The sequence below is a fragment of the Cyprinodon variegatus genome, unplaced genomic scaffold, assembly GCF_000732505.1.
Source record: "Cyprinodon variegatus isolate N-32 unplaced genomic scaffold, C_variegatus-1.0 Scaffold38, whole genome shotgun sequence".
Taxonomy (NCBI): Eukaryota; Metazoa; Chordata; class Actinopteri; order Cyprinodontiformes; family Cyprinodontidae; genus Cyprinodon; species Cyprinodon variegatus.
The window spans coordinates 1,025,070-1,036,844 of record NW_015150491.1 but is presented as its reverse complement, the minus strand read 5'-3'; the positions used below and the strand labels follow the sequence as shown (position 1 = coordinate 1,036,844).

Here is an 11,775-nt window from a genome sequence, read left to right as displayed (position 1 = left end):
TCAGGGGCTTGCCTTAGAATAATGACTTTAACCTCAACTTAATTTTTAATAAATCTTTGATAATGATATTAAGAGTAATTATGGTGGAAAGATGCATTTAGGGTAATAGGAATAAAGAGTTGAATTGATATTAGCAGATAATTAATAGGAGTCATTTGAAGAAAAAAAAGGTATTTATCACTCATAACAAGGAGGTTTTTCTTCCTTCTTGGTCTTTATTTCCCTCTTCTTAATCATCTTTCTTTTTTCATCTTGTTTTCTTTTCTGCTTTTTAGATTTTGCTTTCTTTTTCCTGTGCTGTTGCTCACCCAAGGCTGTCTCTTCGCCTGAACGTCCTCTTGAAGGGCTATTCATTGGTTTTTCAATGAAACCCTATTACATTTGTGTGCAAGTGTGGATGAGCGTGCATGAGTCAGAAAGAAAAATAAAGAGAGGGAAAGGTATTATGGGGGCTGTGCTACAGTACCATCTGTATGCAAATCTCCAGTCTTTGGTAAACTTTGATCAAACACTCAGGCCTTCTTTTCTCTTCTTGTGCTCCCTCCCTCCCTCCTACCCTCTCCTGCTTCACTGTCCGCTGTGTGTTCTGCAATTACTGTAGCTCTTTGTCACTCCTGCATATTACTCAGTCAGGACAGGCGCTCCCTGAAGGAACTGCGCCTGTCCCACTAATGCCCGCCCTTGTTTTCTGCCCCAGCGCCCCCCTTAACACCCTCCACACACACAGTTCTGCTCCTCTATTTACCTTAACTCCTACGCACACCCCTTTCAAAACACCTGCAACAGTGCTGAACCCCACAACAGATGGCAACAGGCTCTCATGACACAAACGCACAATTCCTCTCAGATAGCGGCGCTGCTGGCAAACAGAGCCCAGTGTGATGCATGGTTGATGCTTTTGTGCAGAGATTTTGGCTCAGACACACATATGCAAAGACATATACAGAAAGCTTTGTTTTCCTCCATATGGGAAGGTTGACATTTTGAATACAGATCTCGTGACTGAAGAATAATAAAAACATTGAAACAAGTGTTTGTTGATTACTCTAATGAAGAGTTCTGAGGGATGACACCAGCACACGGGCAACAGACACAGGTCACATTATCTTTTGTGCAGCTTTAATGTTCTTTCATCATTGCAGCAAAAGCCCTTTAGATCTGTGTCATGAGGAGCTCTAGGCAGCCAGGATGGTCACTGAGCTGAAAGAAAAGCCTAGGCCATATGTTTGTTAAACATAGGAGATGACCACTCAAATACATCAGCTCCCAGCTAAACCAATTAGTCTCATTTCAGAGAGCTTAACAACAGACAGTGAAAATGTGTCAGTAGTGAGTGTGTGTCAGAAGAGGAAGCGATTTAAGCATATCCAAACAGGAAGTGTGATACTGGACACTGCTGTATGGGTATTTTTAGTTCATATTACCATCTAATCCCATTGTGTGTCTGTTAGGATATATTGTTTTGCTTTTCCCTCCTGTTCACTGCTATTGTCAGTGATTTTCTTCTATAACCAAGTAGGATAAATTCAGCAGACAGATGGTGAGGAAAGTCCCGGGAGAGGACACAACATGCACACATAGATAGATAAAGACGCCAGACTCCTGCTCTATACATGCACTGTAAGAGCACACAAAGACACCAGACCCCTGTTATGTAATCCAGCAGCCCCCACCACCCCCTGTGAGAGGCTCAGTCTTCGGCTGTCTACCCTCCAAAGTCTGTCTTTAGGCACAGTGAGGTCACCTCTTTGAAGGTTTTATTCAACTGTTCCATATGCAAACTGTTAGATTAGTTGCTCAGCTCTCAAGCAACCTCTGAGTACAAAGGTTTACACCAAAAAGATGATGTAAATATAAGTGTGTTTTTTTGTTTTTACTTTTTCTCTTTTATTCTATAGTAAAAATTAGGGTAGCTTTTAGTGAAACAACAGATTTTGGGAATATTTTAAAACCCCAAAAATGACCAAATTTGCAGCATAGTGGCAGAAGAAAGGGAAACAGGAACAAGTCCTGAAGACATTGGACCTGAAAACTGCATAAAACCCAATACATCTCTCAAGTTGAACATTTGGTAGGTTTGCCGATGTGTTACAAGCTTAAAGCTGCAAAAAGAGACAACTCAATGCTGAGGTACTGTCCGTCTGAAAGATTTAATGAGATGAGGATTAAAACTACCTCTATAGACAACTGGATGCCTAATTAATGCAGCATAGTAGAAAAAACAAGAAATTCAAAAGAAATGAAACATTAAGGTGGACCCCAATGGAGATGCAAATATCTTTATAGACATATTTCCGATTTATTCTTCTTTCAGCTTGTTTGTCATGTGTATGTTATTCTAAAGAATTCAGACTGTAAATGTTCTCCTTTCTGGTTACCATTGGTCCATCTTTTTATATAAAATCCAATTAATCTTAACATTATAGCCATTATGGGTCTCATTATTGCTCTGCTGCAGAGGAGCCCCAAGTGCACAAACTGTGATGCAGTTTATACCCAAACCTCCTTCAAAAATATTTCCTTCTTTAGTGATTTCTTATTGTTGCAAAAGTCAGCTTTTTTTTCTGATGATCTGAATGTTTTGCATTTTTTAAAACTTAAACTAACATAAATCTTTACATTTTTTTTCACTTTTTCTAATTCTAAATGATGCCATTGTGGAGACAAAAATGTGCGTTATATTCTAATGTTATTGGTCAACATGTTTCGTTTGGCTGATGTATGGCAGGTGTGCCAAAGTTCAGTCCTCCAGAGCATCAACCCTGTAAGTTGTGGATGATTGAGGTGTTTTGATGAAAAAAAATGCATCTAAAGGGTGCAGGAAGGTAGTCCTTGATGACTGGATTTAGGAGCCCCAGATGGATGGCATACGCTTCTTTTGTTTAAGTCATTCAAATTTATTTCAATTCTATTCACATTTATCTTATGCCTCAGATGAGGACAAGATTATCTTAAATAAAAGATTTTGGGGGTTTTACTCCACATCACATAGATCTGGACAAGAAACTACATACATTTTGGTACTTAGTAGGCAAATTGAGCATAAAGTAAATGAAGATGATCACTGGCCAAAATTGTATAGCATCCAAGATTGTGACTTTCTTAAATTGAATTATCATTTCTATTTTTTATGCAGTGTTTTTCTCCTTGCTGTGTAGTTTCCTCTTTGTAAACTACACTGACCAGAGGAATAGATTTCCCTTTCAGGTATCTCCAGAAAAAAGTCTTCTTCCAGGCATCTGTAAGGCACATTGGACCAGGGGCCTAAATGAGGAGGGGAAGAGGGCAAAGCCATGTGGCTGATGTTGGTAAACAGTATCGAGGCTTGTCCTGGCATCATGACAGGCAGCGCACAACGTCGGCAATATCACAAACTGAGGGCCACACACAGACAACGACAAAAGGTAGACACACATAGGGACGTTTGTATTCATATTCACACATACACACACACAGGCAGGAATACACAAGACCGCTAAGAAATAAAAGACTCACTCTCGTGTCTGCTACTTAGCAGCTGCTCCAGTTTCCATGGCAGCAGCCTGAACAATGTAGCGGGAAGAGCTGAGAGGGAAATAGAGAGATGTGGAAATGTGTGCACTTGTGTGTGTAGGCGTGAGTGTGAGAGGCTTGAGAAGGGGGGAGGCAGCCGCAGGGTGCAGAGACAGGATTTAGAAGACGCGTTCTGTCTTTGTCAGGATGAGGCTTCAAAAAGGAGCAAAAAATTTACAGAAATTTGGAGGCAAGACACAGAAATAAAACATCAGGAAATTTTGTCTATTTATTTTTCAAAATGAGGTATTTCAAAAGTGCTATGAGTTGCAGCACTAAAGGTACATTTTATGTAGTTAAAAAACAAACATATCATTTTACCCAGTTCTATGCACCCGATAGTTACAAATATCAACAAAAAAGAGAGAGAAAAAAACTGAATAAGTCCAGATATATGAGGATAGAACGCATCTGCTGTACAAAAAATTGTCTGATAGAAGAAAAATGACGAGATAAAGTGATATCTACCAAGAATGCATTCTCTTACGAAAATATAAGTATCAAATTTAGTATGTATCACACTAAAAGCAAATAAATGTGTAAAATGTAGTGATATACAAAAGGAGAAGAAAAATATGCAGTTATATTACAAAAGTTTTTCTGACTCTCATAAACTGAGACTTTACAGTACATTTAAAGGTATAAAACTTCCAGTCCAGTTATTGGCAGCTTCCTGACTTGAATATAAAAAAAGAAAACAAGAATGAAAGTGTAAATATAAAACAAGGCAGATCTGAGTGTATTTTTGTCTGTACACTATTATTATATACAAAAGTGTCGCCTAGCAAGGTGCACAGTTACACATCAACTGACTTGGTTTGAGCACCAGTGTGAGAAAAGTGAGGGGAAAAGGACCTGTAGTGGCATTGTTCGTGTCTGCTATGACACCTCGGTCATCAGTTTTTTATTGTTTTGTTTTTCAGTCTTGCAGTGATGAAGGCAAAGGTAAGCGTGCACCGCTCTCCAAGCAAAGTGCCCTCCAACACCTATCCCCATGTGGAATCACTTGATTCCAGGCTGGTGTCACAGTGAATACAAAACAAACAAACAGACAAACATATACGTAGAAATTATATAAAAAAACAAAACAAAAAAAACAACAAGCGGAGGGAGTCAAGACTGAACACAATGTGTCTCCCTCCTCATTCTTTCTCTTTTTGTCTTTACTCAATGTGACTGGATTGAAAAAGTAAACCCTAAACATTCTTAACGTCAACAAATGTGCAAAAAAAGTGGCTGCAGTAAAAGTCCGAGCATTCCTCCAGTAAAGCCCCCCATGCACCCGCTTCTCTCCACTCTTCCACGTTTGTATATCGGCATCTGAAAATAAATGTCCTCTGAGATATTAGTGTTTCTGCGTGCAAAGGTCCAACAGATATAAAGGCCTGTGTATCTGTGCTTAAGTGTATAGGCCTATGTCTGGAGGTGAGGGTTGGTGGGGGGGTTAAGGGGGTCCTCCAGGGTAGAAGTGAGGGTTTTTATGTTGTAGAAGTTGTCTGTCAGCGAGTCCTAGTCTGCTCCAGCCTGCGCATGAGCTGTTGCCTGCGAGCCTGGAGTCTGTCCTTCTCCTGCTGGAGTCTCATCTCCTCTGTCTCCAGTGAACAAACATACTCAGTTGCCTTCTTCAGGATCAGCACCTTTGCAGCCTTCTCATTGTGCGCCAGCTCTGGCACATGGTCGCGTAGCGTCAGGAAGCTAGAGCGCAAGTCGTTACGGCGCTGGCGCTCCAGGATGTTGTGGTTTCGCCTCCGCTCGCTGTCCTCAGAGTCAGAGCTGCCGCGCGGACTGCTGTCTCCACTGGCGCTGCGCTTTCTGCGCAACCCGGCAACACTGGAGGCAGAACTGCAGGACAAGGAGGAAGATGTGGAGGATGTTGAAGCGGGTCTGGTAGGAGGCCGCGGTGCCTCTGATGTCTTCTGTTTCTTTGGCGGTGGGGTTAGGTCGTCATCTGAGGCATAAGGTGATGGGGCTGCGTAGTTGTGTTGCTGCTGATGGACTGAGCTCCTCTTCAGGATGAGCTCCTGAGGACTACGGCTGGTGAACCGGTTCACAACCCCAGCACCTGAGACAATCCCTCTCCCATCTTGGCTCTTCGGATAACCAGAGATGGTTCCTAAGCCCGTGGCCATTGGGGAAGTCTTGCTGATTGTGGAGCGCCTCTTTTCTACTGTTACTACATCAATCTCTTCCTCCTCCTCTTCCTCCTCCTCCTCCTCCTCCTCCTCATCTTCATCATCATCTTCCTCTTCTTCATCTTCCTCTTCTGGGAAAAGAAAAAATGACTTCATCACTTAAAAGACAAAAAATCTCACTATGCAATATATCTGTAACAGCAGGTAAAAGGTAACAGTTTTCATAAATTCATGAGATCAACAGCGGAATGTGTGTGGGAGAGGACGTTTGCTTAATATCTTAATACTTAGTATCAGTCACTTCTCCACTAATCTGCTCTGCAGGCATTGGCATGTTCATACTCAACACTGAGCAGACAGGCTGGAGTTCTTTGTTGTCTTCCAACTCCCTTCTTCAAAACGTCTCCTAATCTTCTTCAGCGAGATGAGACAGTATTAGTCTAATGCTGCCAGTCTGTTGCTGCAACCCTGGTAATACTTCAGTGTTTGAGATTGTAAAAGGGCTTTAATAGAGTAACACTCAGCATATGGCAACCTAGGCATATGTTGGGTACTGTTTTTGAGGTATACCAAGGTTTTAACAAGATTTTTACTCAAAACCACTAAAATATGTTTGAAGTCGGTTTACTGCGATGCCAAAGAATGTGGTGGAGAGATCAGGGTTTGTTTGTTTTTGTTTTTTGTAGGTTACAAACTCAGTTCACCTTCCCCACTTGTTATTGTGCACTGCCAGTCAGCTGGCTGACAATACTAAAGTTAATACTTTATTTTCATACCTGCAATGGGCGCTAATACAGCTATTGTGAAGAACACAGATAGTTCAGGTCTCATGTTGAAAGAGCACTGCACGTAAACTGAGGTAATGATATGTTAAACCTACAGTCGGTGACTTTTTTGTTAATTATCCATAAGAGATACTATGAATATGACTTCTACTTGTTTTTTTAAAGGCGATCGTATTATGAGAATCCCATTCAAGCCAGCTTAAGAAGAATAAAATAGTCTTGAGCTCTACTGACCATGTTGTCTTTTGTTAGTGTCTGGAAGTGAGTAAGTGGGAGGCAAAGGGTGTGACATGCATTTAAAATACCTATGTGATAATGGCTTTCATTATCAGCTTGGGAGCATCTGTAGAGTGTGGCATTTTACAGCTTATGGTAACCCACTTCAGACACCAGACACACATGCTGATCGCTCATACAGACTGCTGCTGACATCAAAACATAGCAAGGAACAGCTGGCTGGAGGAAGGGAGGAAGCTGGGAAGGAGGTGTGGCTGACTCTGTCACACGTGAGTTTCTTTAGCTTTTCACTCATAGAAAGGAACAGCTTACTGAATACCTGGGAGCTGTTTTATGTGCTTTCATTAGGCAACCGCACTGTTTACCTGATTTTTGTTTTTATGAACAAACTTGGTTAAAAAGAAAAAAAAAATGGGCATAGCAATAATTATAACCCACTATGTCTGTTCTTTTATTTATCCATTTATCCTTTTATTAAAAAAAAGCATAGACTAAATAGATAATGGACAGGACTGAGGGTGGTGTAGGGCAGCAGGCCATCGGATCACCGCAATTTAAGCCACAAAACTGGAGTGGCGCCAGGAAGACAGCTGTCGAGAAGGGAGCACTCTTTCAAAGCTTTCCTCCACCCCGCCCACCCAAAAATAAAAAGAACAGGAGAAGAAAAAGTCAGGACTCTCCTCCTCTGTTTACTTTCCATCAGTGCTGAGGTGACTGGTTTGGAGTCTGTGCGAAGCCTGAAGCATTTTGTTGAATTGTTTTCCATGCAAAAACACACAGATATAGACTTGTTTGAATGTTTGTTTAAGCAATACAAGTTTTTCAACCTAATACTTAATTACTTCCTGTAATAACGTTGTAAGGAAAAGGTGTGCGCTCCTTTGCCCTTTAATTTGATAATACTTTTCATTTATCAGTTTATGATGGGCTGTTTAACACATAGGGGGGCATTTCTCCCCCACTGCGCGCAACGTTTCTCCTTCATCCATGCGCAATGAAAGCCTCACTACACGCTTTTTTCAGATCATCACATTATTGAACACCTTCTCATCTCCCCCTCCTGCAGCCTGCTGGTCTCGTTTTTTTTTTCCTCCTTTTTTTGTGGTTTTGCATCTGGTGCCAACTGAGTTCACTAAAGCGCACAATTCCCTATTTTACTGCCATCTGCCGGATGAAGAGCTCGCTGATTACATAAACCCATGGTTCACTGTGTCACTACTCCACTGTGTGTTTATGCGTGTGTAATTGCAGCCTTGTGTGTGTGTTTTCTTTGTGTGTGTGTGTGTGTTCGCGCGTGAATGTGACGGAATAATCCGATTCTGGGCCAGTCATATGAACAAGATCCTGCCTCTTAGATACGCCTGAGCTTCTAGTAACAACAATGGCACGAGTAAAAGACTTAAAAGATGTCTGATATACTATTTTTTAAAAAAATGTTTTTCTTTCATAGGAGCCATCAGTTTGATCTGATTCTTACCAGAGTCGCTGGCTGCGCTCCCATGCATTGTGGACGCAGTCACAGTCCCAGATGCGTCCCTGCTGCTGCTCTTCTTATTCACTGGGAAGGGGAACACTATTGCTGGGTCCACACACTCCGACACTGAGCTGCGGCTGACCACCTCCGGGACCTTTACGTACGCACTCCTCCCCCCTGTCGATGCCGTTGAAATCGCCTTGCCCAGTTTTTCCGTTACCACCCGTTCGAGCTTTTCCCTGGCCGAGAAGCCACTCCACATACAGTCCTGAATAATGATGTTGTTGGGGTTTGTATCCAAAGCGGAGCCGAACAGGTCCCCGTCATCGGATGTTCCCCATATATCGTCCCCGGGCAGCAGCAGCAGCTCAGAAGCCCAGTCCAGGGGGTCCCCTAAGCCGAAGCCGAGGGGGTCTGCCTCCGGGGAAGCGCTGGTGGCCGCCGGCTCACCCGGTAGCGCAGCGCGGCTTGGAGAGAGGGGCGGAGTAGGCAGCAGCTCGAATTTCTTCCAGATGTCCTCCCCCGGTGGCGCAGCATCGGGACCACAGAGGTAGAAGTCGTCCTCGTCCGGATAGAAACATGGTTGCAAGGAATCAAACTCCAAATCGGAGTTTTTACTACTGATCGCCGGCATTCTATCCAACAATCGACAATCCTAGGAGAGAACAAGAAAGGTTCAGTCAGCGTGCATTGTTGAGCGTCTTTTTATGTTTACCTAACAGAAGTCCGCTGCAAAGAGAGGTCGAATGAAAAGCCCACACACAGATTCCCAACTGCTTCCAATGTGGGCTTTAAAAAACCGCACATATCTTAGAGGAGTGTGTGCGTAAATGTGCCCATGACGCACAGACAGGAGGCAAAATAAATGACTACACTTATGAAAAAACAAACAAAAATAAAACAGCTTTTTCGGCTGAATTTATATTAAATAACAAGAATCTGATATGAGAACAATTTAGAGAGAAATATATGAAAAAAATAGATATATAATGTAACGAATAACGGTTGAAATGAGACGCTCACCTCGTCCTGACTTGGGATTAAAAAAAGTCAATCAATATTTCTTCTATCTTGCAGTAAGCAGCTAATACAGACACCAGATTTGGAGCAGTCATCTACTTCTGAAGCCAAGACGGTCCTCTGACACTCATTGTGGGTCTCTACAGAGTGTTATACACTTTAGTTTTGAGGGGAGGAAAGTAGGCTCCTCCCACACGGGCAAGTGGGGGAGGGACAATGCCCACCTATGCTGTGTGTGAACTGGGATGCAGCGCGGGAGTAGACGCTGGCTATGAGCTTTATTCCAAGGTGAATGAAGAAACGACGCTGTAATATTGAAAGGAGGAAGCCAGAAAGAGATTCTTTAAGACAGTGTTGGGGGAAAAATAGAAATAAAAGATGTAGAAAATTATATAGTATTGGGAGCTTTGTGATCTGATGCATTTCTCAAATTGTTAATAAGCTCTGCAGCAGGCTGGGTGTCGCTTTATTGATTTCTAAAATATTATTGGCTTCTATATATATGTAAACTATATATTTAAACAGCTCACTGTATTCATAACAAATATATCCCCATAAATAATTTGAATAGTTGAACATAGATGTTTATATATGTTGTAAATTTCATAATATAATTTTCTTTAACTGTAGTAATTTGGAATAATATACAGTTTTGATATAATTCATTAGTTTTTATCCATCCTTTCTTTCCTGTAGAGCTCTAAATATTTTGTCTTTTGTCTAAGGGGGAACCAGTATTCCAAGACTGCAGACAAAGCACGGGGTTCACTTGCGCCCTCTCGTGGACGAAAAAACTTCGATTTGGATCCTCATCATCAAACAAAGACACAAACACATAGAGAATTTTTTTTTTTTTTTTTAAGGGCGAAAGGAAATCCGGAAAAAAAAAGCCTTTAAGAGAATGCTAGGCTGTTAGGAAATTATCCTCTAAACAGATAGTTAAAAAAAAAAAGAAAAGAAAAAAGACAGAAACAGGCTTTGCAGGACGGGGAGCTTTGAGATGCCTTCGGGATAAAGACAGAAGAAGAGGAGAGCATGTTACGTAACCGCAAGCGGTGGTTGTGCCCTGGAGTTGTTCCCATTCCCTTTTCTAATGAGAGCTTAGGAGGAGCTGCTCATCTGTAATTATGCACAGGCGTATACATAGTTCATGATATGGACTTATTTTCAGGGTAAACGTTTACAAAACGGCTTTTAACTGAACCCCAGCTGGGAATGGAACGAGTGAGAAGTTCAATCAATTTTCAAACAGATTAAATTAAGTAGGCCTACAATAAACTTTAAGGAGTTTTTTTAAAAGAGTATTGCACTTAATACACAACTCAAGTGCTAATTTATACTGTATTGTCATAAAGGTATTGATTTTATAGCTATGGGTTTAAGTTCTAACAATCAAACCCAGGAAAGTGAGTATGTGCAGCTGTTTGGTCTTCAGGCTTGGAAATGCAGGGAGTTTCCTGGGACCATCTCTGCATTCAGCTCCCAGGAACTTGGAGACGGGATGGCCATGGAGTCAGTAACTCCCCACAGGCTCTTACATGTCCGCTCCTACTACTTTTTCACAAACTGGTGCATAGCTGAGACCCTCCAACAGCAATAGAGGCCCCCTCAGCTGTGAAACAAGACCAAGAGGGGGAGTGAGAACACTTTGCCTGTTCTGTCAGGATAAGCTTTGTGTGATTTATCTATAAATATAATATCTGTATCAATAACTGTATACATAATATCTTAAAATAAGTATCTGTATAAATATCTGTATAATCATCTATCTATCTATCTATCTATCTATCTATCTATCTATCTATCTATCTATCTATCTATCTATCTATCTATCTATCTATCTATCTAACTCTTATTGTAACAAGAATAACATCATCCTTTGGGCTGAGCTAAAACATAGCTTTGAAGCAGTTATAAAATGATCAAAAGTTTTAAACCATAAATGTATATTGACTTATATTCTTACTTTAAAAAAATTCTTACTTTAACTACTATGATATTGAAGTTGACCTTTTGTCAGGCTTCTCTTAATTAGCTAAAGGCTTTGACATACAGGTTCAACTAAACTTAATTTACACAAAACCAACAGGGGGAAAGCGAGTTAGCAACTGAAGGTAGGCTATCATGTGGTTATATCCCTTAAACATAGTTTTACTTGAAAAAGAATCACAGACTTTGAGGGAATTGTCTATATGTTGGTGGATTAGTGAGTGTAGTAGAAACAAATGAAGTATTTATCCACTCTAATGAATACCACAAATAAAAATATCAAAAAAGTTTTTTTTTTTTCTTAATAGATTTGTATGGCATATTGAAAAGATATGCGCATCCTCCAATCAGTTTGTAGTTTGAATGAAGTTTAGGTAAAAGAGACATGTCACATGGAGGTAAAGTAGACTCTGGCCTCTTTGCTTGTTGTTTTTGTGATAATCATGGCATCCCCAGCTACCATTCACCTCTGGACTGGGCTATGGATGGTTAAGCAATTAGGCCAGTTTTGATAAAAGATTTATAAGTCACACTGGTGAATCATGCAAACACAAGCATGTTGTGAGAGAAATCTGCCTCAATTACA

General features: G+C 41.1%; 1 protein-coding gene across 1 annotated transcript; it reads right to left on the bottom strand.

Moving 5' to 3' along the window:
• Positions 1–3,756: 3,756 nt before the first annotated feature.
• LOC107081640 (N-myc proto-oncogene protein-like) lies at positions 3,757–9,355 on the bottom strand. Its single transcript, XM_015369812.1, has 3 exons — positions 9,204–9,355; positions 8,184–8,835; positions 3,757–5,815 (listed from the first exon to the last, which is right to left on the bottom strand). Exons 2-3 carry the CDS (start codon positions 8,812–8,814, stop codon positions 5,052–5,054), a joined length of 1,395 nt encoding a protein of 464 aa, XP_015225298.1. The 5' UTR covers positions 8,815–8,835; positions 9,204–9,355; the 3' UTR covers positions 3,757–5,051.
• Positions 9,356–11,775: the final 2,420 nt, after the last annotated feature.

Bases quoted from the DNA above. Each gene is read 5' to 3' on its own strand.
- LOC107081640 (XM_015369812.1), bottom strand. From the start codon at position 8,814: ATGCCGGCGATCAGTAGTAAAAACTCCGATTTGGAGTTTGATTCCTTG. The intron at 5,816-8,183 runs GTAAGAATCAGA...TTCTTTTCCCAG, and splicing joins GAGCGCAGCCAGCGACTCTG to AAGAGGAAGATGAAGAAGAG.